General features: G+C 52.1%; 1 protein-coding gene and 1 long non-coding RNA gene across 2 annotated transcripts; one reads left to right on the top strand and one right to left on the bottom strand.

Annotated features, from left to right (window-relative positions):
- On the bottom strand, window positions 1–2,793 carry TPBGL (trophoblast glycoprotein like). Its single transcript, XM_036082804.2, has one exon. The coding sequence runs from the start codon at window positions 2,727–2,729 to the stop codon at window positions 1,557–1,559; it is 1,173 nt and encodes a 390-aa protein (XP_035938697.2). The 5' UTR covers window positions 2,730–2,793; the 3' UTR covers window positions 1–1,556.
- Window positions 2,794–4,252: 1,459 nt separating this feature from the next.
- Window positions 4,253–20,753, top strand: LOC118529831 (uncharacterized). The gene is made up of 4 exons (XR_004914326.2): window positions 4,253–4,369; window positions 10,176–10,254; window positions 17,350–17,419; window positions 18,950–20,753. It is a non-coding gene; the product is annotated as an uncharacterized LOC118529831 (long non-coding RNA).
- The last annotated feature ends 4,700 nt before the right edge of the window (window positions 20,754–25,453 follow it).

Here is a 25,453-nt window from a genome sequence, read left to right as displayed (position 1 = left end):
TAGAGTTTCCGAGATTATTGCAGACTTTATAGAAAACTGCCCAAGGGAGATCCAGATGTCTTGGGTGGGGGTGGGAAGGCAGGCCTCAAGCCAATATGTTGGGGCGGGGGGACTTCCTGTATGCAGAGGCCACACAGGCCAGCCATTCTGCCTGACCTAAGGGATGGGAGTCAGGGAGAGGCAGCCCCCTCCCCACTCACCAATTGTGCTTTGGGATCATGCAGAAGGCAGGGCACTGACACTCTGACCTTAAACAGGATAACCTGTGCCTGAGACAAGAGATGAGGCCCCTCACCTCTTCTAAAAGGCATGGAGGAGGGAGGCATGGCAGCAAGGGATCCCCAGGGTAGAAGAGTCACATGGGTGGGAAAGAGCTTGTGGGCAGCAGCTCCCAGCCCTTCAGAGCCTCCTCCCCTGCCCCTCTCTGAGGCCACGATGAATGGGTGACCCCGGTTCTGAGGCCCAACCAACTACTTTAAACCCCTAGGGTTCTCTCCCTCTCCATGGGGATCTGCCTCTCCATGGGGTATGCTGGCACCTGCACCCGTCTTGCAGGCCTGGAGAGCTCATCCTAGGAGGAAAGGGGGGGTGGGCACACCCCAGGAATGGATTCCTCACTGGACCCTCACAGAGTGGGTGCAAGCGATGGGTATAGGGGGGATAGAGAGCCTAAGATTTGGGCAGGGGGATTAAATTCTGATCAGGGTGAAGAGCTGAGCGTCTTGAGATTAGGGACAAGCACTGAGTATTGGGGGATCAGAGCCCCAGTGAGAAAGGCTGAGGATCGGTTCCATACTAAGGCTATAACAGGGTGTGACTGTCCCTGGGATGGGAGATAGATGGAGCTGAGCCCCAAGCCTGGGCCAAGGAAGGGAAGAGCCTGAGCCAGAGCTGGGGTGGGGGGCAGTATGAAATACATCCCCAGATTGGAGGAGGGTGCCCGACCCTCAGGGCCCTGGGAAGTGGGCGTCTGCAGGATGGGAGGGCTCGGAGCTCCGGGGTGAGAAAAAGGCTCAAAGTTCACAAAAGCCTTCAGAGGAGTGCTCTGCTTCTGAGACCAGAACGGGATGAGAGGGTCCCTGAGCCCTGGGAAGGGAGTTGAGGTCTCCAAGCTGGAGATGGGAGTCAGTGATGTCTAGGGCGACGTTTCCCACTGAGAGGTCAGGCCTCAAAGCATAGGGTGGTGGAGGCAGTCTTAGGGCTCTCGGATTGAAGGACAAAGTTTCCTGGCCAAGTCTCGAAAGGGGGAGGGTGCTTTTGAGGGTTCAGGAGGGATGTGTCAGAGCCTGAGATGGGCAGGTAGGGTTTCTAGAATCAGAAGAGGGCGTCTCTTGATCTTTGATGGTGAGAGCTCTCAGAGGTTGGGGAGAGGGGGTACAGCTTGGGGCCTCCGGGTGGGGGCAGGGGAATGCCATAATCCAAAGGTTTCAGGCCGGTCAGGGGCAAGTCTCGAAGCCCCCAACTCACGGGTGTCTCATACCCATGGCTTCGGGCCAGGCAATCCCAGTAAAGTCATCAGCTGGCAGGGACAGCCGTCAACCCCCAAGGGGCAACACTCAGAGGCCCGAGCCCGGGGAAGTGGCGCGGGAGCCGGCGGGGGCGGCCGGGGCGGGCGCGCGGCGCGGGTCGGCGTCCTGCTCATAACGGTAGTGGTAGCCCTCCATCTGGTCCCGGCAGGCCTCGCGCAAGTTGCGCATCCAGCGCTGGATGCCGCGGCGGTTTAGGTAGAGCACCATGAGGAAGATGAGGCCGATGAGCGCCAGCACCAGCCCAAAGAAGACGTAGGAGGCTTCCAGCTCCGGGCCGGCGAGTTCCACTTCTTCCCCGCGACCGTCGGCGTCGCGGTCGGCGCAGCGCAGCCGCGCCTCGTCCAGGTCCAGGAAAGGCCGGTCCTGCAGCGCTCGCGGGGCGGCGCAGCGCAGGCGCCGCGCGTCAGGTACGCGCTCCGTGGCGTTGCGCAGCCAGGCCAGCAGGGGGCGCGCGGCACAGCCGCAGCGCAGGGGGTTGTCCGCGAGCAGCAAGCGCGGCGCGGGGAGGCCGCCATCGCGCTCGAGCGCGCGCAGCTCCTCGGGACCCAGGCCCCATAGCGCGTTGAGGCGCGCGTCCAGCTGCTCCAGGAGCGGCAGGCGCAGCGCGGCGGGCGGCAGGCGGCTCAGCGCGTTGCCCGCCAGGCCCAGGAGGCGCAGCTCGTCCAGCTGGGCGAGCGCGGCGTCCAGCGCGACCAGCAGCGTGGGGCCGCCTCGCGCCAGCGCGTGGTTGAGCTGCAGCGAGCGCAGCGCGGGCAGCCCGCGGAAGGCGCCGCCGCCCAGGGCGCGCAGCGGGTTGTGGCTCAGGTCGAGCGCCGTCAGGCTGGGCAGCCCGTCGAAGGCGCCGTCCTCCACCACCTCGATGTTGTTGTGCGTGAGGCGCAGCGCGCTCAGGAGCGGCAGGCGCACGCCGCCCGCCGCCGCCTCCTCTTCCGCGTCAGCGTCCCCGCCGGCGAAGGCGGCGGCGCGCAGCACGGTCAGGTTGGCGCCCACGATGGTGAGATTGCGCGCGTCGGGCGGCACGTCCCGCGGCGGCTGCCGGAGCTCCGCGCCCGACGCGCAGCGCAACAGCAGCTTGGGGCCGCCGAAGCAGTAGCACTGGAAGGGACAGGGTGCGGCGGGCCGGCTCAGCGCCGCCGCCACCAGCAGCAGCCCCGGCAGGAGCGGCCCCCTTTGCTCCGGCTGTCCCGGGCGCGGGGCCATCGCAGCTGCCCCTGCATCCAGCGCCCCGGCCGCCGCGCTCACCAGTGAGTTCAGAGCGCCTCGGGGGCGGGGAGGGGGGCGGGTGGGGCAAGTCCTTGACGCGGAGCGGCTGGCGGTCGCGGTCGGTCCGTCCGCTGGCTCTAAAGTCCGAGGAGCCTTCACTTTCCTGGCTGGGGCGAGAGGGGTCAGGCGGGGAGCAGAGCCCCCCGCCCCCCGTGCCCTCCTCGCCCTGCGCGCCGGCCTCCGACTCTCGCGGCCGTTCCGGGCTCGGAGCCGAGTGGGCAGGGTTTGTCTCCCCCCTCCCAGCCTCCCGGCCTCCTCCTCCTCCCCCAACGGAGTCTCCGCGCCCTCCTCGCCGAGAGGCGGGGTGGGAGGCTCCCGAGAATCAGGGCTTTCGGCCGTGCGCTTTCTCTTCCCCCCCTCTCCGGCTCCGGGGCTGCTGAGAAGTTTGGCTCTCCCAGGCTCTGACTTGCTTCTCCCTGATCTCCCCCCATTCCCACCCCCCACGTTTCAGCTGGTTCCTTCCTCCTCCCTCTATGGCACGTGTGGGGCGGGGCCGGGCGGGGGATTGCTGGCAGGTGGGTCAGCACCACAGAGCAAGAATTGGGAGGGGAGGACCTTAGGGTTCCCCCTACGAGCACAGGCCAGGATGAGGGGTGGGCTGAGAAAGTTATTCAGCTTTCAGCCTCTTCCTGATCGGTGTGACCAAGGAGAGGGCTGTGCTAGGAGAGACTGGAAAATCCCCAGCCCTGGTTCCCCCCTCAGCAACCCCAGTTACATTAGGCCTGGCTGGGTCACCACTCTTGCAGGTCCTGTGGGACCAGCGTTTTCTCGACCCCATCCTACCCCCACCCAGGGAAGGCAGCACCAACCCCCTCCTCCTTTTCTCCCCCCTTCTCCCCTCCAACTCACTGGCTGCTCTGCTGGGAGTTCCATCTGATTTCCTCCACCAGGCTGGACTCCTCCCCCAAGCATTCTCCTAGGCCCTAGGACCTGGTGGGTGTGGTGATTCAGCTCTTTGCTGTCCCCTCCCTGCTCCAGCACCTGGGGACCGTGTTAGATTGTTCTACCGGGTCTCAGGCCCCTGACGTTGTTGGACACCATCGACTGCCCCTCCTCCCCTCCAGGGTATCCCACCTGTAAATGTTGAAAGGGTGGGAGGGTTTGGAGCTCTAGAGATTTGGAGAAGGGGAGCGGATTTTGCAGCATTGAGTGGTAGTGGGGGGGTGGCCTCAGAGGGGGCCAGGGCCTGAGCTGTTTATAGGTTTGTTTTGTTCTGGATTTTTTTTTTTTTTTTCTCAGAACTGGGAAGCTCCAGACTTGATTTAAAGAGATATGCTCCTGAGAAGGGAGCACTCCTGGCCTTGGCATGAATTATTCAGGCTGGAGAGGCTGACACTTGATCCACAGGCCATTCTGGTCTCAGCAGAGCTGGTTGGGATAGAGGCTCCACCCTCCCCCCACCCCCCCAAATAAGAATCAGTCAGTCTTTCTCCTGAATTAGGGACAGTTGATCGGTTGACTTCTTCCCTGAGGTTATATTTAACAGATTGACCAACAGATCAATACCACTTAAGGAGAAGAGGCAGACCCTGCGGTGGCCTGGGTCCCAGGCAAAGACCAACAACCTCACAGGCCAGGTCTGTTGATGCTGGGGTGGGAGGGCGGGGGTCCTCTCCCCCTTCCTTCCCTCTCCCCATCCCTGTCATCACTCCCGGGTATTGGCAGATGAGAACTATAACTTGCACCTGCAGGATTGGACGTATCTACACAGGTGTACATGTAGGTTGCACGTGCATATATGCATGGACGTGTAGAGGCACGTGTGACACATGAACAGTTCAAGGTGCATCCACATGTGAGGAAACACAGACTCGTGCTTCCTTGGATGTGCATCCACGTGCATAGGACGGTGTGTACAGGTCTGCCCAGGGTTGCGGGCAGGCTCAGATACACCTCACACAAGTACCTGCAGGCCATTCATATATGTGCACATGTTAACACAGATTCGAGTCCATCTGGTGTGTGTCCATACATTCATAAGCACATAAATACTTGAATGTATGTTCCTGGGTACATTCTCGGAGGGGCAAGCTTACAGACGCATGCATGCAAGCACGTGCATCCAGAGATCGGACAACATACTCTGAGCCCATTCCTGACCTCCACCATGCCTTGGTCTGTACAAGTAACAGGCTGAGATACCGTTTCTCATATGGGCACAGGTGCTCAGACAGCCATTGGGGCTGGGCCTCAGCTGTTGTGCTTCCCCGAGCCCTGGCCCACATCAGCTCCAAGCCCCAGCTCTGTCATCTCCCTGGTGAGAGGTGCTGGCTCTTCTTCCTATTATGTTTCCAGTACAGGGACTAGCACGAGAGAGTGTGCAGTAAGTGTAGATGGGTGGGTGGATGGATGGATGAATGAATGAATGAATGAATGGAAAGGTCTCTGCTTTCCTGTCCCACTGCATAGAGCCCCTTCTGCCTTCAGCCTCTGGGGAATCACAGACCAACTGCCAAGGCCAGAGCCCCATTTCCAGGGCCCCTTGGTGGCTGGTTCCTGGTGGGCTGATGGCCTCCTTGGGAAAGGGCCACAGGGCAGCAGGCAGCCTCGATTGGGGGATACTAGACGGGATCGGGCACATTCAGGCTGGTATGGCCATACTGACTGGGGGGTACTAGAAATCTCAGAGAAAGGAGGCCCAGAGAGAACCTAGAACCATCAGGTATCAGAGAATAAGGCAGTGACTATGTTTTCTAAGTGGGGAGTCTGAGGCCAGAGGGCCAGGGACTTGCCTCAAAGCCGGTGACTGTCAGGGTTTAGCCTAGCCCCAGGCTCCTTGCCCAAGGCATTGTCCAAGGTAGTGGCCGCATCTGAGAAGGGCCAGTGCAGCAGGGAATCTCATCCTGACCCCGGGAAGCCGAAGCCAGCAACAGATGCCAGAGTGGATGTGGTGTGACCTTGAGCCACTCTCCACCTCTGGGCTGTCGACTTCTACTTCTGGAAAGTAGATGGGCTTCTGAAGTCCTATCCTTCCTAGGCTTCTCAGGGCTGTTGTGACGAAGTGAATGGAAAGTACTTTGAAACAAGAAAAGCCGTATCACCTAGGGTCTGGGGATCTTCACCATGTGACTGGATGAAACATTGCCCTTTTCTGGGACTAATTAGCTCCCATGTCATTTTGCCCTGTTCCATCTTCCTCCCTCCCCCAGCATAGCAAGTTCATGGTAGATGGTACGAGGAATGAGTCTCTACTTGCTGTCCCTGTGAATGCCTCTACGCAGCCTCCTCCCTACCCTCCCCTCTTTATGCAGGTGTTCCCCTTCTCTGTTCAGGTTCCCCTGGAACAAAGTCTGTAGGCTATTTAGGGGTCTCTGTTCTCTGGAGGAACTTCCGTCTCCATCTTGTCAGTATTCCGTATGCAGTAGGTGTTCAATAAATGTATGTCCAATTGTGTCTGGGGCTGTGTTCATTCTCTGATGCATCCAGTGGAAGTATCTTTGCTCAGATTGTTTGCCTCACTTGGGATGCTCTCTCCCCTTGACTGTTTCTTTGGCCCAGCCCACTGATCCTCAGGGCTCGGCTTGAGTTCTGTCCCTTCCAGGAAGCCTTCATGGCTCCTTCTCTCTCCTTTGAATTTCACTTAGCAACCAGAGGGCTGGAGCTCCTCTGAGCCCCCTAACTGTCAGCACCTGGGGCTCAGGACTGGTCTGGTCTCCTGTGTTGTCAGCTCAGAGCTCAGCATGGAGAGGGCACCAGGGAACATTTATTGGATGAAATAATGATTTAAAAATCTCTGGCTTGCTCCTCTCATCTCTGTGAGGCAGGCTAGGTGAGGAGCCCCCGTCTGCACTTTATACCAGGAGACAGCCTCCCAGAAAGGTGAAGTGCTTTCCTCAAGGTTGCACAGCTGACTGAGACCCAGTCCTGACAGTAGCTCAGGTTTCCTGCTCATCTTCTATGCTGCAGCCCTCCCCATTCTAGGCCCTCTCTCTGGAGAGTGTGACTGGGTCAGGTCCCAGGGGACCCTGTGGGCAAAGAGCTCAGGCCCTCAGGGTTGCCTTAGGACTCAGCAAGCGAGTCACCGCAGCCCACTCAAGCAGAGTGATTGACCTTTGCTGGGTTGAGAATCCCCCCTATGTCAATTACACTAGACTCCCCCTTTTTTTTAAGAGAGAGCACACACTTACAAGCGGGGGTGCAGAGAGAGAGAGGGAGAGAGAATCCTAAGCAGGCTCTATGCTCAGTGTGGACACAGGGCTCTATCTCACTTAGCTGACTGAACCACCCAAGCGCCCCTGAACCCCAGTTCTTGAATTTATTACCCCCCTAGGTTCCAGAGCCCCTCTCTGAGCCTTCCAAGGTACTGTCCCTCCCCTAACTCCAGCTCCTTCACTGGGCTCCTTTTCTCTCCACGAAGGCCCTGCTCTCTGTAAGGTCCACTGAGCCTTGGTAGGGAGCCTGCAGAGGTTTGGCAAGTTCCCTGAGGTCACCCACCAGAGAGCCCTTTCCCTGTCTGCCTCCAGCTCCATCTTGTTCATCAGAGGTGCGTCAGTGTTCCTAAAGTCCTTAGGCAAGTCTGCTTTTCCAGATCTGTTTCTTGTCTGCAAAGAAGGTGTGTGTGTGTAGACAGAATGATCTTGGAGGGCTTTTAGTCCTGTGCCCCTTGGCCTTTTAAGGGTGGGGATCGTGGAGGGGAAGGTAATACTGTGATTTGCCCGAATTGGTGCCCCCACCTCAATGTATGACCTTGAACTTGGCCCCACCCGGACTATAACGTGGTGGTAGCATAGTCTGGTGGGGGAGGAGGGTCTTCCTAAGTCTGTAGCAGCATGTGATATCCAGGGTCCCTTTATCTTGGCAGACTCCCTTTCCCTCTGCCCCCGCTTCCTCCGAGGCAAGCGGAGGAGCAGCTGGACAGGGCTGACATGATGAAGCTCAGTCATTAGGTAGTGGGGGAGCCCCAGGTTCTCTTGTGTAACTTCTGCACTGGCAGGGAGGGGAAAACTCCACCTCAGGCTTTGCTGTTCCCATTTCTTACTTCCCCCTCCCCCCTGCTGCATCGACCATGAGACACAGGAAAATCCATAGACCCAAGATTCATTTTCTCCATTGAGTCAGCAGAGGCCACACTGCTTCTGAGGGGCCAGCAATTGGCTTTTAAATAACTCTGATATTTAATACCCTCCTCCTCCACTCTGCAGCGTGGGCCTCTGGGGAAAAGCTAGAATAAATGAACTGGATGAGTCCTCTGAAAGTCCTAAGTGCTCCTGCCTCCACCTCAACCCACCCTCCTCCACCCAGACTCCCAGGCCATTGGGAAAAACCGGATTCCTTATTACCTTTGCACTGTGCTTTACAGTTTCTAAGTGGTGTCCCAGGCTGGGTCTGTTATCCCCAGGTTAGAATTGGAAGCTAAAGTTTAGAAAAGGGGAGTGAGCCCATCTTGTTTTGGGTCTTGGTCTACTAGTGGCTGGCTGTGTGACTGTGAGCAGGTTCATATCCCAGTCTGGGCTTCTAACTCCTTATCTGTGCTACAAGGTGGTTCAGCTGGTGGGTTGTGGCTGGTCCCTCTAATTGTAAAGTTTTCATGAGTTGCTGCCCTGATCTAGGTCTCCTCTCATGGAGCTGCTTTTTGCCTCCACATTCCTCTTCTTGGGGAAGCTAAAGGCAGAGCAGACTGAGGCTCAAGGCCAGGCAGAAACCGGTTTGGCCCCAGGGTTCCAGTGTAAACTCAATTGAGTCTGGGGCAGGAGTTGGTGGGTGAAAGAGGAAGGAGCAGCGTTGGAGGATTTTCCTCTCCACCCCTCCCCTCACTTCCCATGTCCTTCCCTTCCCTCTTTCTCCTTTCTTCTGCAAGTAGAGGTCAGGACAGGTCAAGGGTAGTAACCTATTTAAATCTTGGTTTCCTTAAAACTCAGGGTCTCTGCAGTTGTAGATGCAGTTTGAGGAAGGTGGGAGCAAAACTCTTAAGCTGTACCAGGTTCAGGCTCCTGATGATGGAAGTTAGTGGGCCCCGTTCTCCTGGCTTCACCACTCTTCCTTGTCATTCAGAAGATAGGAATTGATATCTCTGTTGGTTGTAAGAGAACACTGGGAGATTATGAGTGGTGCTTGGGGCCACCCCAAATTCATGATGGAACAGAGCCTATATTATAGGTTTTCTGATTCCCAGTTTGGTGCTCATGCCACCGTCCTGCTGCATGCAGGAAGTTGGGGGCTGAGGGATGGGAATGGGAGAGGCAGGTGGGTTCTTGCTTAGATCTGGGAATAACCTTAGTTTGCTTGACTTCCTTAATATACTCTTTTTGGGTCCTCATGATCCTCCTCAGCTGTACCAAGCCTTCTACTTCTAGAATTACAGAATCTTGGAATCAAAACATTGAATTATAAGAACCGCAGAGTTGGAAGGCCATAGGACCATGGTCTGTTTGAATCAGAACATAAGACTCTTATGGTGGTAAATGAAACACTTAGAACTTGTGGAAGGTTGTTATATTAGTGTTCCCCCAATTAATGCTGCCTATTTGTATCTATACTTTTAGGCTGTCCCTTCCCATACTGACTGGTTTGGCCAAATGAATTCCTTTGGCTATTGAGACATCAGCAAATGTGATGCAAGCAGAGGATTTAAAAGTGCTTGTGCATTGGGGCTTCCCTCTTTCTGTCCCGTGAGATCTCCATGTGTAGAAACCTAGGCAAACTTCTTAGGGGAAGAAACCAGAAATGAGCCATCCCAGCTGAAACTTCCAGGTGATCTTCTAGCTGACGTCAGCTGCCTGAGTGACCCTAGAAAAGACCAGGAGAACTATCTAACCCAAGCCCAAAATTGCTGACTCTCAGCAATTGTGAACAAATAAAATGGTTGCTGTTTTAAGTCATTAAGTTTGGGGGGAGGTGATTTGTTACACAGCAGTAGATAACTGACTCAGAGGCTTAGAATTAGAATTGTAGAATCTTAGTCATAGTTTCCATATACCCCTATGAGCATGAATCTTGGTTCTTGGGACCAGAGACTGGACTCTTTGATGTAGTATCTGAGGAATAGAAGGGCCCTGAGAACTCATTTCTTTAACTCCCACCCAGTGCTACACGCTCTTTTACAGACCGATTGATAGACCAATTGATCCACTCATCCTCTTCCAACCTGAGCCCTCCCACCACCCACAGTGTCCGTTATTCTTTGGCATTTTGTCCATTCTGTCACAAGGTCTTCTTGCCCCACTCCTCAGCTGGCTTCTCAATCCCTTCCTTCCACTTTAGGAAGCCTTCCCCTGTTGATCTGCTTGTCTTGGGAGCTAAATGTCGATGTGGTGATAACTTGTCTTGGTATTTATCCCAGTTCCTGGCACAGAGTGTGGGTTCATGGACATATCCTGAAGAAGACTACCACTACCCGCCCCCGCCCCAAACAACTCACTTTTTCCTGCTGTCCCCTTACTACAGAGTTCCTGGATCTGTCCGTGGTGCTGAATGCCTTTTTCCTTCTTGCCACTGTCTGCCTCAGAACGGCTACTTCCAAAAGGTAGGAATCATTTCTATGTCCTGGAATTAAATCTCTCTATCAATGCCCCCCTCTCCTTCCCTCCCTCTCCTTCCTTCTTTGTCTTTCCTTCCCTCCCTCCCCATCTCCCATTTCTCCCTCCCTAATGCCCCCATCACTCATACGGATCATTAGCCCAGAGGATTTCATGAAAACTAATATGTAGTGATATATACTAATTGGGATTAGGTTCAGTGGCATCCATCAGAATGCCCCAAACAACAGTCTCTTAAATGATAAAAAATAAAAGTTTATTTTTTCATAACAAAAATCCAGATGTAGCAGTTTAGAATTTGAATGGTTTCGGGCGCCTGGGTGGCTCAGTTGGTTAAGCGACTGCCTTCAGCTCAGGTCGTGATCCTGGAGTCCCGGGATCGAGTCCCACATCGGGCTCCCTGCTCAGCAGGGGGTCTGCTTCTCCCTCTGACCCTCTTCCCTCTCGTGCTCTCTGTCTCTCATTCTCTCTCAAATAAATAAATAAAAAATCTTTAAAAAAAAAAAAAAAAAAAAAAAAGAATTTGAATGGTTTCTCCACAGTCATGAGAAACCAGTACTCCTTCCTGCTTCCCACTCTGCCTTCCCTAGAGTGTAGTCCTCGTTCTTTGGTACAAAATGGCTGCTAGAGCACCAGCCATCACATCAGATATCAGATGGAGACAAAAGATAAATAAGGGTGCCACTTCTCATAATTTTATTTCACTTATATATGGCCACATCTAACTAGCTTCAAAGAGCATGGTAAATAACAGTCTTTGAACTGGGAGGCAATCTGCCCAGCAAAAAGTTGTAGTCCTTGTTATTGAGAATGAAAGAGAAATAGCTATTGAAAAGTAACTAGAAATCTCTGACATTAGTAATGGAACAGTGGCATTGATGGTGACAGTGACTGTGGTGTTGATGGGACAGCAATGGTAATGATGGTGGTAGTAGAGGGAACAATAACAGTAATGGTGGTGATAGCAGTGATGGGGATGAAGAAGATAGTGGTGAGAATGGTGATGATAAAGGTGGTGTAATGTAAGCTCTGGTCCAGGAACACAGACTCACTCAAGCATCAGCCTGGACCAGGAGAATACCAGAGGAGGGACCCAGTGACTACAAGGTGTTTGGAGCTTGGGGCCTGCCCCAAGCCACAGGGGCACTGCTGCTTTGCAGTTCATCAGCCTTGAGGTTCTCACCTTCTTGAGTCCAAGTCACCCCCAGCAGAGCATGAATCAGATTCCTCCCACTTAGTCTGGAAATCACTCTGGAATGAAAACTTAAGGCCTGAGGGAGGTGAAGCAGCAAGGGCGATATTGGACTTCCATTTATTAGACAATAAATAGTGATAGAATTTGTTGCAGTCAAGGAAGGCTTTGCGGTGAAATACACAGACACATGGACACGTAGTCTCAGAAATAGAGATAAATGGATTCAAAGACGGACATACAGAGAGAGTTACAGATATGCAGAAAGAAACAGTCCCATAGTCTGGAGACACACAGACCTACTTCATCTCATAAGGAGGCACCAGGCCAGCCCCTCTCCCCAGAGACACAGGCCATCCAGCCATCTTATCCCACAGGACAACTTTCATATTACCCCTGGGTCCCATGGACTGAAGGTACCAAGGACCAGAAAGGCCACTGCAGAGGGGGCTCAGAGCTCAGTGTGACCTTTGATACCCCTCCCACCTGGAGTGAGGTCGCACCAGTGCTCTGTGGCCCGCCCCACGCCAGCCTAGGTTCTGCGGCTGAAGGTGACCAGAGGGGTGGGACTTGGGTTGGATGGGGTGTGTCCTCCAGGATGCCTCCCCCCAGGGGCCCAAGGACACACCTGGAAGCCATTAGCAGAGGAGCCATCAGGCAGCAGTCTCTGGCTCCAGGTGAGAAGGCGTGATGAGAACATGTGGCAGCCTCCTGCCCGCTGGAGCCGGAGGGTGGAGGACACCTTGGCCTGAGTAATTTCCAGCGTCACTGCCCTGGCACCCACCTAGTATGCAAAGGTAATCCAGACCTTGGTGCTCAAAATGGTTGGTGAGCCTGCCTTCAGTTCATCTCCTGGACCTTTGAGGCCAGATTTCTTGACCTTCACAGTGATACTTTTCTTCCAGGAAGCCTTCTTGATGACTCCTCTGCTCTCCTTTGTCTTTTTCTTTCTCTGCTTCTTCTTAAACCTCCTATATGACATCACTCTGATCTGCCTACCCTTTCCACTGATCTGTGCTTCTTTGTAAGGGGCAGCCCTGCTTGGTTCTAGCCACCGTGGTCCTCCTCTCTGTCCACCTAGAGCAGCTTTATTTCACTGTGGTTTCAGTCCTTTCTTATCAGTGGAAGATGTTTGGGTCCCACTTTGGGTCTCAGCCCCCTTTCCTCCTAATCCTTGGCCTTGGGATTCATGACTGACTCATTTCCCATCTCTGCAGTGCTGGAGCTCCCAGCCTATGAAGGAAGCTGCAGAGAGCTCTGCTCTTTGTACTTAGATCTATTGCCACCAGACTAGGCCTCAAGAACTGGAGGTTCTTGCCACCCCAGAGCTACTTCTGCCTTTCTCGCCTTACGTTGGCCAGGATGATCTAGTGCTGGCTTCCCCCAGCAGGTCAGGTTCTAAATCCCTAGATTTCCCCAGCTGTGTCCCAGAATGACAGAGAAAGCACTCAGCTTCAGGTGTGTTTGGGTAGCTTCCCCCAACTCTGTAAGGGCATGATATCCCTGGGGATCTCTGGGACCTCATCACTCTCTGGAAGGCTGTGGGTGGGCAGGAAGATCTTGAAGGCTAGCCAGAACATTGATCATTGGATGCCCCACATATTCCTGGACTTAGGACAGGAACCTCAAGACAGATGCATGGATAGCCACCTGGGCAGTTCCCTCTTGGGCCAACCGCAAAGTCCGTGCCGCGGTAGCTCCCGTGGCACACCTGGCATAAGCTGCTCTCACCCCTCCTTAGTGCACTGCCTGCTACGGCGGGGGCTTCAGCTTGGCCCTGCCAGTATGTCCCAGCTCTGCCCTGGGGAAGGGAAAAAGAAGCCAATTGGAAGTTCAGAAAAGGAAAGGCTAAAAAGGAGCCCATAATCGGCCCTAATTAGCCACTGGGAGAGAGAAAAAGAGGTCAGAGGCCTGAGTCTACTTCTGAAAGAAAGCACCTGGCAGGCAGAGCCATAGCTGGTCTGCACTCCCATACTACACAGCACGGGACTTGGCCCCACACCAGCCCACCTGATCCTGATTCTAAGGACCCCCAGCTGGGGGAGGGCTCTGCAGCTACCCATAGACCTGTCATGGCCCTCTCTTCTGGAAGAGGCAGCTGGCTATGGGGAAAGAGGGAAGGGGGGAGGAGGAAGAGGGAAGGCAGACAGACTTAAGTGAGCATCCACTGTATGCAGTGTGCTGTGTCGAGAGGTTTACATACATGCTTGTATTTAATTTTCACAGTGGTCCTGAAATGGAGGTACTTTGGCCCCAGTTTTTAAACAAGGAAGTGGACACTCAGGTTAAGTAGTTGACCCAAGATCGCACAGCTTAAAAGGGGCCGAGTGGAAAGTCCATCTCAGGCTGTGTGCTTGGCAACCTGTGCTCTTGGTGCTCTGAAATGAGCGTTCGGAGGGCAGAGCCCTTGCCTGCGTCATCGCTTGTGTCCCAGTGCGCAGCCTGGTGGGGGGCAGCATGTGGCTGGTGCAGAGAAGAGCTGGTGTACTCAAGAGGCAGGACAGGCTGATCCAGGGAAGGACATAAAAAGAGGGGGACGGAGGGATGGTGGAGGCACTAGAGATAGATTACTTCTATCCTCTGGGACATCATGCAGGGGACCCCTGGGGCAGCTTTCCTGGGGCTGAGGACAGTGCAGGACTGAACACAGCTTGTGACCGGCTGTGGGGGAGGCGGGGGAGGAAGAAGTGCAGGAACAGTGCATTTCTTCTCCCCTTTTTGCCAGTCCTCCTACCCTCCCACCCACCCCCGATGGTTAAGCTGAAGCAGAAAACAAAATGAAGAACCTTTAGCCTTTGCTGGAGCCAAGCCACCTCTGCTTAGCCTGGGCAGAACACCAGCAGGCCAGCTGGGCCAGGGCCAGGTCCAGAGCAGGGTGGGGGACATTGAGGAGGAGAGGATACACAGGACCTCAGGGCAGGGCCACTGTGGGCACAGCGCTCCTCCACACAGGCTGGATCTCCTGGCAGGCGCTGAGCATCCCTAACAGAGGAGAGAGGCAGCAGGATGGGGAGAGGGAAGGAGAGCCCCCCCGCCGGCCCTGCTTATGATCACCCCAGTAGCAACTGGGGAATAGGAGAGAACACATTTTGGGTCAGGTAGACTTCACATAGCAGCTGTCTTTATAACTGCCACCCTCAAAGGTAGTGATTCTCAGTCCTGATTATATTTTATTTTAATATTTTATTTATTCACTTAACAGCAAGAGAAAGCACAAGGGGGGGGCAGCAGAGGGAGAGGGAGAAGCAGGCTCCCCACTGAGCAGGGAGCCCGACGTGGGCCTCGATCCCAGGACCGCGGGATCACGACCTGAGCCGAAGGCAGACGCTTAACCGACTGAGCCACCCAGGAGCCCGTCAGTCCTGATTTTAAAGATGAGGAAACTGAAGCACAGATTGGCTAAGTAACTTGTCTAAGGCCACAGAGTGAGTAGGAGGAGGGCTGGGATTCCACCCCTGGCTCTTTGGCTCCAGGCCTGGTCTTAATAATCATCATCTCCTGAGTAGGGCAGCAGAAGCTTGCCTGTCTGCACCCACCAGCAATTAGGGGCCCCTCGGTATTGTGAAGAATGTCAGTGGAGTGTGTCTGATTAGGCTCATCAGTGCCCAGCATGGGACACATGTGTTTTTAAGATGGATCACCATTATCCTTGGCTGAAGAATTGCATGGGGTTTTCTAATTACAAATTATTCCTGCTGGATTTCATTATGCTCCCTCTTGTCTGGCTTTTTGTGTTCTCAATCTTACAAAACTGAAAATCATAGTTGGCCGAGCTTGTTTTCTTGGTCTTAAAATATACAGCTAAGCTTTTATTAAGATACAACGTTGTTACATTTTTAACGAGTGAATGTTTAACTCAATATTACAAGAAGACCGCAATTATTTGAATTTAACCATTCCACCTTTATAATGAGTCAGAAGAACAGGATGGAAATTTACCTTCCTATAGAAAACCTTCCTTCATTTGGAAAGCAGATTTCCTGTGGTAGCAGGAGATTCTCATTTAAGTGTTTTGAACTGTTTTCAGCCAACAGCCAACTGTTGTAGGCAAGTCACCTCTGTTAATTTGATCATTTCTAAGTGACACTTTTCATTGAAGACTAAAAATTCTTCAGATTTAACAGCACTAGCAAAGATGGTAGAAAGAGAATGATTCGTGTCATTGAAAAAAGAAGAAAATGTAGTGCTTACCAGGACCCAGCAGAGGTTTACTTAAAGGAAGTCAGGCTAATCTCCCCTCTCTCCTCCTTTTGGGAGAACCTGAGTGATAGATCAGGGGTCTGTCAGAGTCCTGAGAATCTTGATTTCAAAAAGGCATTTGGAACATCTCCCAAAGTATTTTTATGGCAAGACAAGGGGCGGGATCAAATAGTGATACTCTAGGGGAATCCCTAGCTGCCTGGACAGCTGGTGGAGGGAAATTGATTGGTGGATCAATGGCAGTCTGGAGGGCAGACTATAGCCCTGCTTGGGACTCAGTCTTCCATCCTGATATGCTTAGTCTGATGTCTTTTTCAAGGACTTGGATGAAGCCAAATAAAAAATGTATATCAAATCTGTAGACCGTGTCAGGTAGCAGGACTGGGTTTCAAAATGATTTGGATTGACTTGATCTATCAGTGGCGACCGTGGGTTCAAGTTCATGGAAGTAAATGCCAAGTTCCTACTGGGGCTCAAAGGTTTGGGTGGGGAGAAGGAAAGGAATTATTGAGCACATACTGTATGCCATAACTTTTGCATAAGAGGGCTCATTTAGTTATGAAAAACCCTCAGAGGAGGACATTGTTCTCATTTTATAGGGAAAGAAACTGAGGCCCTGAGAAGCTGAGCATTTGCTTGAGGTCACAGTTAGTAAAGGGTAGAGCTGAGCTCAGAATCGAGGCTGGTCAGACTCCAAGGCCCACCTTCTCACAAAATGTCCAAGACAAAGGAGACAGAGCTTGACGGCAATTATGTGAAAAGAAAGAAAAACACACATTTATGTGATGTTAGTCCCAAATTGTAATGCTGAGCCTTTCCTGAGCCTCTCTTTTGGGACCACCCTGGAGCCAGGCTTGGGGTGCAGAGAAGAAATCCTGTGGCCCCGAAGCAAGCTGAGCTGTCTGGGGAGAGAAACCCACACAACAGGCAAATTTGATAGTGCTGGGCGTGCAAATGCCACGGGAGCCCAGGGAGAACTGGGCCTCCTTCTTCAGGGAGTCCTGGCAAACTGCACAGAGGACCCAGTACCTGGCCTGAGGCCTGAGGCTGGCTGGCTTGTTGGGGAGCCCAGGGAGCACACGGCTTGCATTTCTTTCACCCTTTGGCTCCAGGCCCCACTGTAAGGCCCAGGAAGAGTCTGGGCTGAGGAGATAGGGAGGTTTGCCCATTCTCCACCCCCAGCTCCCAGCTGAGGAATGGAGGAAGAGAGCAGGAGGGGAATGGGAGATCTGGGAGGCATCTGGGAGCTAGAGTAAGGGATTTTCCGCTGGGAGTGCTGGGAGGTTCTGGAACCTTCGGCTCCAAACGTGCCGGTTACTTTGTAACCACTGGCTGGGTCCACAGCTATTCCTTCAAGGGCCCGAGATTGGTGCTCAGGGCTAGGGAACATGCAAAGAACAGATGTCCTGGGAGTCATTTGGAAGAGGGAAGGAGGGCAACCCAAATCTTTGAACCCATGGGGCATCAGTGCGAATAGCACGTGCAGAGGTGTGAGATCAGGGGATGGGCTTGGTGGGCCAGAGACAAGAGGTCCGGAGATGGAGGAGGGGGGTTGCTGAGAACAATTGGCGAGGTCTGCAAAGGCCAGGCCTTGCAGGTCTTTTTTAAAATTTTAACCTTTATCCCAAAGGCAAGGAGAAGCCACCAAAGGCTTTTAAGCAGAGAGGTGACAATTTTCTTCGCTTTTCAGAAAGATCGCTGTCACTACGGGATTGAAGGGGGCCGAGTGTGAGAAGACAAATGAGGAGCTTGCGGTATAGGTGGGAGACAGTGGCGTGGGGGCCGGTGGTGGTGTGGAGGCGGGAGGGGTGGTGGGCTGTCACCTGGGGCCTGGTGCCCGGACAGTGGGGCAAGGGAGGCATGGCTCCGGGATGTCTGGCTTGCAGACGATGGCACCATTCGTGGTGAGAGGGAACACCAGGCGCAGGTTGGGCAGAGAGGGTGAGCTCAGCCTCGGTGCTGGTGCATTAGAGACACTGAGGCATCCAAGTTGAATGGGCGGTTGGATATTTAAGGCTGGAATTCACAGCCATGTCCGGGCTGGAGATGCAGAGCTGGAGCTGCCTGCTTACTGAGGCCCCCTTGGGTCCATTGCCTGCTCCAAGAGGCAGTTCCTGACCCCCCACGCTGCCCCAAAGCTGGCTCAGGGCTCCCTCTGGGCTTTCACAGCTTTCTCACTGCAGAGTGTGGTCGGCGTCTGCCTCCCCCCTTCAATGGCAAGCTCCAGGAGGGCAGGGACCACGTGCATCTCTGCATCCCCAGAGCCCAGCACAGATCCTGGCACAGAGGAGGCATGGGGGGCAGTTTGGTAATTGATGCATGGACCGACTCTCAGAGGAATGGGCCAGCATAGAAGGGAATGAGCTTCCTGCCCCAGAAGGCACATGAGCAGGGGTTCTATGGGCCCATGGGGGAGTAGGTGGGATTCCTGTTCCCAGCAGGTGTTCTCTGGAGACCCTCTCAGCCCTGGATTCTAGCTTTCCAGGACCTGACTCATTTCCCCTAGGGAGTCCAGTTTGGGCTGGGTTTCTGGAGGCTGTGCTGACCTCAGCAGGCACTCCCCTTCCCCTCAAGCCTCTCCTCTCTGGAGCTCCACCCAAGCGTAGATGCCTTGCTAGGGTTTGCAGAAGCTGCTGAGGTAGCTTTGGCCGGGGCTGCTGGGGCTGGCCGCCTGCCCTGCCCAGCCTCCTCGACCTCGGCCTTGGCCTGAGCCCTCCTCCCTCCCTAGCCACCTCTGCTCTACTCCATTGCATTCTTTACTGCAGCAGCTTGGCCACTGCAAGAGCCAAAGTGGGTCTTAGCGTGGAGATTCTGGGGGCTTTGCAGGAAGGGGGTGTACCTGGAAGGAGGGGGAAAGGGAGCAGAGTAGATAAGTTGAGAAGGGAGAGGGAAGGTCTGGGAAGGGGCTAACGAGAAACAAAATGTCTCCACTGGGTTGGAGGACCTTTGAGAGTATCTGGCTCCCTTGCTTTGGCCAGGGAGAAACTGAGGAGCAGGGGTGGGGGGATGGGAGGGGGACTCTTCAGGCGTGGGGATTGGAGTGTGACTTGCCAGAGGATACACAGGGCATAAGGAACCTCCATGTGGTTGGGGAGGTGGGGAAGGGGCGGGGAACAGAAGGCCCTGGAGGCCAGGGAAGGCCATGGCAGTTGGCTGTCCCACCTGGAGGAGGGGTTAGGGAGGTATGGTAGTCCTGAGACAGAAGGTTCTGGAGTCGAGGTTGGCTGAGACTGAATCAGCCCCACTCTCTTATCTTTTCTCCCCATCACACTGGAACTCCTGGAAAATAGGGACTGCATCTTCCATCTGATTGAGACGTTCCTAAGGCAAAGAATAGTCTGGAGTCTCCCTGAAGTTGGAGGACTGGCTCGCCCACCAGACTGGGGCCAGGACAGGACTGAACCTCCATCCTCTATCCATCCACCGCCCTGGGGGCTAGGGCAGTGCAGGCTGGAGAAGGGACTGGGGGCTTGCACTTCAGACGGGCCTAAACGTTGACATGACCGACCAGCCCTGCCCCATTCACAGAGGCGAAGGTGAACCTTGAAGCCTGTGAAATGAGAGAGAAAACCAACAGAGAGGAGGATTCCAGCTTCAGGGGCCTAATCCTCACAGCGTAGCGGGGCCTGATAACACACACATTGTTACAAGAGGTGGGAATGTTGGGTTATTCCCCCCCTGGCTCAGAGAGCTCAGCCTGAGATAACTGTGGAGGCCACGGTCCGTGCCCACTGGCCCGGTGCTGGCAGCAGACGCTGCAGGGACTGCCGGGCTGCCCCAGGAAACCCAGGACTACCGTGACTTCCAGACCACTCTACACAGGACTCCGGGAACTTAAAAGGACCAAAACACAGCAGCACCATCTCTTTAATATCATTTTATTCTTGTTTTTAAAAAGTCATTTTGCTTTTTTTTCAGAGTGTGCTCACTAGTGAAAATTTGAAAAATGGAAGTTGAAAGAAAAATAAACACACCCACAATTGCACTATGCAGAGACCTTTTTGACAAATTTCCTTCCAGTCTTCTATGCATATTTTCTCCATCATTGCGTTAACACTGCTCTCATCTTTAAAACTGTTTTATTTTTTTCTTATGATTTTTTAGGTAAAGCATGCTCTTAGTTTAAAAAAAAAAGGAAAGTATAGGAGAACATTAAAAAAGCAGGAAAAAATTAATCAAAATCTCATTATCACATTGTTGTGTGAAGACATTGGAATATTTACATCTAGTCATTTTTCTCTGCCCCCACGTGTTGTTGTTGTTTTTTTAACATGTTAGGAACCATAAGTACCCGTGCTCTGTTTACAATGTCGGAGACAGCATAATGTATTTATAACAACAACAACAAAAACCCGAGGGTTTTGTTCACTTACGAGTTGAGTGACTTTGGGAAAGTTACTCTCACCTCTAAAACCTCAATTTCCTTAATTATATAATGAGATCAACCATCATCCGGTTAGAGAATTGCTTCACAGATCTGTGTATATAAAACACCTGACAATGCATCCAGCAGTTAGGGAGCCCTCAATAAACATGTAGTGGACATTTGTCACAGTTTTTGCTGCCTAAAATGAATCCATTTTTATATTTTGAATGAATCTCCCTGGAGGTGAGTCCTTATGGAAGTTAGGACCCCACCTTCCACCTCAAAGCCAAAGGGGGCCTGATACTCTCCCACTGTTTCCCCCTGGCAATTTGGCCAGCTATTTCTGCCTCAGGACTTTAATGTGACAGTTAGTGAGGCTGGCAGGATGATTCATTAGAATGTATTTGTGCTTGGGGCGCCTGGGTGGCTCAGTTGTTCCAGCGTCTGCCTTTGGCTCAGGTCATGATCCCAGGGTCCTAGGATGGAGTCCCATGTCGGGCTCTCTGCCCCTGCTCTGTAAGGAGTCTGCTTCTCCCTCTGCCCCTCCTCCCACTTGTTCTCTCAATCTCTCTCTCTCAAATAAATAAATAAAATCTTTAAAAAAAAAAAAGTATTTGTGCTTATGTCATTTAGCAGTGCCATACCTGGGTGTGTAGCCCTGTGAAGATATGCAAAGGCCATACTGGTGGAAGTGTCGGGACCAGCTGTTCCTATGCTGTGACCTTGGCTGTGAATTCAGGTGCCCACTCATTTGATTCTCCAGGTTTGTCATCCATTCTGAGCTGCCCAGTGGAACTGCTAATGATTTCTTTTCTGTTTTGCTTAGCCTGAGTCAGTTTCTGTTGCTTGCAACCACAAAGGTTAGTTCCTAAATCTTTCAACAATAAAATAAATTTCAGGCACTCGCTTTAATTACCAGCCAAAGTTTTAATGCAGACAGGTCCTGGATGTGCTAGAAGTGTTGTGCTGACTGTTGGCCTTTTGGACAAAGAACAGGGTGATCCTAGATCTGTGCCTCCCTGCTCAGCCCAGAGCCAGCCTGGAGAGAGGACTTACTCAGAGCTGCTGAAGGAAAGAATGAAGGGAGAGAGTGGGTAAAGGAGGGATTTCTGTATGTTTGCTTCCTACAGGCAACTTGTGTGTGGTTCCCTTGAATTCCTCAGCCTCCTTGGACCTCCACTGGGTGAATCCTGTGACTTGAGCAGCCTGGAACCTTGGCAGCTCATTTTCTACCCCCCACCCCCCACCCCCGACTGGGTTTCCCGTAGGATGGCATGGCCCAAGATAAAAACCCTGGTGTCTCTCCAGTCCACCTCCTAAACATTTCTTAATCTATACCTTGCCTCCATCCCCAGGATATCATCTCAGCCATCACTGCTTCTCATTTTCTGAATTTGCTTATGGGGACCTTGCTCATCATAGGACTGGTCTTCAGGAGGCCAGTTAGGCATCAGGAATAGACCCCCACCCCCCCCCCAGAGGCCAGCTCAATTTTGTCCAGTAAGACTGCTTGCCTGGGTATCTTAGGCAGGGGGCTGCGGGCAGGCCCAGCCAGCCAACAAGTGGTCCAGAGAGACCAGCCGGGCCTGAATCCCACCTGGAGCCAAGCTGGGACTATATAAGGGGGACTATTGGTGTGTCCTTCTAGAACTTCTGGAGGGCAGTACCTGAGTCTTGTTCATCTCTGTTTCCCCCACTCCCACCTGCTCCCAGTTTCAGAACAGGGCCTGGCATAATGTCCATGCTCAGGAAGCGTGGATTGGTCAGAGACTCTGAGATTATTGCTTCAGTCCTTTCTTGGCATGCCATCAGAAGTGAGACCTGGACCTGGCTATGTCTCCTGCTTCATCTCCCCCATTCCTACCTTATGCTGTAGGCTCCATCCACACCAACTAGTTCCCTGAATGTGAGCCAAGCTGTCTTCACTGCCATGCCTTTGTACGTGCTGGACCCTCCACTCAAGGCCCTTCCTCAGCCAGGTCAGCCTGAAGAACTCCCACTAATACATCCTTCTTTTAAGGCTCACTGAGTGCAAGTACTGCCTCTTCTAGGGAGTCTTTTGGAACTGGCCCTGGGAGGCCTCCCTCACTGTCTGTGCCCCCGCTGCACCCTGCCCATGCAGCCCTCTGTGATACCACTTGGCACAGAGTATTGTAGGTATATGTCCACGCAAGGCGACCCTTCTGAGGGACCGGGACCTGTTTCTCTCTGTACCTCCAGTGCCTAGCCAGAACCTGGCACAGAGGGAAAACCAGAACGTGTTTGTTTCCTCTCTACCCACCCCCACCTCGTGGAGGCAGGAGATGTCGTGGGAGAGGTTGCAGGGCCTTAAATGCCAGGCTAAGGAGAGAGGCTTGGTCAGATTTTCATTGTTGAATGATCCTAGTGGCTGGGACCCCTATCATTTGGGGTAAGAAGAGTGGTTTTTCACTTTGGCTCTCTCTCAGCCCAGAGAACAGGGGTTAGTTCTCTGGAAGGAAGATGGAAGATGGGCCTCTGCCTGGGGTTATCACTCCGCCTTCCCCTGGACTCTCTTGTCCTTTCTGCATTCACTCCTAAATCCTGAAATCTCTTGCCAGAGGCCTGGGGTCTAGGATCCACTCCCACGACTCAAGGGCCAGGTCCAAACCTCAATCTCCTGTTATGTAAGTGAATTATCCTCTGTTCCCAACCAGCGCCAGCCAGATCTCCTCCTCCTAATTGATTTAATCTTCTCATACCAGAGAGCTGGGCGGGGTTGGGGAGACAGCATTGATCAGAAGCCAACACATCAGTGACGTAGGCTCATTAATTACAGGGAATCTAGGTCATGGATTGGCTCTGAGTGGCTCTGATTCTCCCCCTCCCCAGTCATTGGGTCTCTGAAAGGACATTTCATCTCCTCCTCATTTCTCAAACCCCAGTCTTACATGAAGAGAAAGTTGAGGGTCCCATAAAACCCTATCTATCTCAAATTTCCCCAAACCCTCAGCTCTGGACAGAAATTCCCTGCATTCCAATCTGAGCACAGGGCATAGCGAAACATAATTTATTGAGAAATGAGGGAGGAACAGATGCTTTAATTTTGGGGTAGGAAGAGACCTTGGAGTTGTCTTTATTTACTTTCCACATCAAGCAAATCTTCACTTTGTAGCTTCTCTGATAAAGGATGTCCAGATCTTGTGTACCCCCAGAGATGGGGAGCTCACTCCCCTAAGATAGTCCTTCCCTTGTATGGTGGCCTTTCTCGCATGGGGCTGAGATATCAGCATTGTGACTTCTGCTGGGACCCAGTTTTGCCTCTGGGGCCACAGGGCATGCCCCAGGACAGCCAGCCAGATCCTGAGACGTGATGGTTGCTCTTTTTCAGGATGAACACCTGGCTCTTTCACCAGTTCCTCATTTGGTAGACTTTACATATTACTCCTCACTGTTATCTCTTATGTGGACAAGTCATGGAGATCATCATCTCTCCAGATGCACAGAGCAGAACACAGACTCCAGGGCAGTGTGAATAGCTCAGGTCAGGGCAGGACTGTCACCTTTCCTGATCTTGATATTAGAGTTCCATTGATACAGCCTGAAATTGCCTGAGATCTTTTGAGGCTTTAACACACTTTTGACTCCGCTTATGCACAGAGTCAGCAAATCCCCATTGTCATTTTTCTGACATAAGCAATGGAAAGTCTCCATGAAAATGATCTTTGTGATATTAGGAACATCTCCATGTTTCTTCCCTGTAATTCTTTTCATCTACCCTGACATTTATCTTCTCATACAATCATGTAATTATCCATCCACTCATTCACCCACACAACTATCCAACTATATGTTAATCCATCTATTCACCAACCCCACTATCTGCCTACATACCATTCCATTCAGCTGCCCATAGATTCATTCATGTACTCAATCACCTGTCCATCCACCTACCTACCTACCAACCCATTTAACCATTTATACATTTCTATCCACCTATCTGAGCATGTACTTAACTGTCCATCCATCCATTCATCCACCATCTACTGATATAACTACCCACCCATACATACATCTCTTCATCTGTTCCCTCTCCCAGTCATCCATACATCTATATTCATCATCCATCCATCCATACATCCATCCATCCATCCATCCAGTACTTACTGGGATTCTATTACCTTTCAAATCTGTGTTGAGTATTCTGAGTGATTCAAAACTGAGTAAAATATAGGTGCTCACTCTTTGGGAGCCCACAAACCAGATGATGGCAAGTACTGTAAAACAGGAACAAAGAAAATGCTTTGGGGATTCAGAGGAGGGAGAAGTGGTATCTGGATAAGGTTATGGATGCGTTTCCACCAGGGTAAACTTTTGGTTTGGGCCTTAATAGAACAACAGTATTTGGGCATATATAAATGCATTGGATGTAATTCCAAATAGAAGAAGTAGCATAAAACCTACTAGAGGAGAGATGTCATGTCTTATTCTTTATACCCCCATTAAAGTACTTAGTACAGAACTGGGCACACTTTAGTAACTTAATACATACTTGGTGATTAATATTTTCCCTTCTCTTCTCTAAGAGGGATACCCCAACACTTAATCAGGGTAAGAGTTTACCCTTTCTCTTTAAGAGGATTCTATGGTTGCATTGCTGGATGGCCTTGGAGAAGTAACAAAACCTTTCTGGGGTTCTCTGAGTTTGGGGTTGAATTTCTGTCTCTGTCAGGTGGTCCTTTTCCCCTAATTTTAATTATTTCTACTATGTTCTCTGCTCTCTTCAGAGACATCAGCATTTCCACATATCTTAAATTTTATTTTCTTTTGTTGGCACCAGTAAACTCAATCCCAGCTGTCTTCAACTTCCCCAGCCTCATCCCCAGGCAAGAAATTCTGTAATATGGAAGAAGGGGGAAGTTCTGTGCAAGTGGAATAGCACTGAAGTAGAAGTTAGGAGCCATGAATTCAAAACCAGCTTTGCCATGAACTTGCTATGTGCCCTCAGGCAAGTCTCTTTTCCTCTATGTTTTAAAACTCCCCCTACCCCCACATAGAATCTTAGTACTGAACAGCATTTGAGATCCTCCAGCCCAATATCCTCATCTTATAAATGGAAAAATAGCCTCATAAAGGGCATGTGACTTGTTCTAGATCATATCTAGATTAGTGGCAAAGCCAGAACAGATTTCCTGACTTTCAGCTCAAGGTTTTTTTTTTACCCAACCACAATTTTTCAGTCTCCAGTCACAGCCCCTATATATCTCAGGAAGAGCTTCCTCTCCCATCTCCATTCCCCAGGAAGGAATCTGTGTTTTCCAAATGTTTTGACTATGTGTTACTGGGTGGGGGCTGGGCAGGCAGTATTTAAGAGCAAGTATTCCCAGCCTGATGGAGTTAATTATGTTCATCAGGAAGAGAGAAGAGAAAGGAACAAGGCGCTCTGGTTATCTACTGGGCTTTAATCAAA

This window comes from Halichoerus grypus, chromosome 11, assembly GCF_964656455.1.
Source record: "Halichoerus grypus chromosome 11, mHalGry1.hap1.1, whole genome shotgun sequence".
In the NCBI taxonomy this organism is placed as follows: Eukaryota; Metazoa; Chordata; class Mammalia; order Carnivora; family Phocidae; genus Halichoerus; species Halichoerus grypus.
Note: the sequence above shows the minus strand (reverse complement) of the source record. Positions and strands in the feature narration are given on the sequence as shown.

Bases quoted from the DNA above. Each gene is read 5' to 3' on its own strand.
- TPBGL (XM_036082804.2), bottom strand. From the start codon at position 2,729: ATGGCCCCGCGCCCGGGACAGCCGGAGCAAAGGGGGCCGCTCCTGCCG.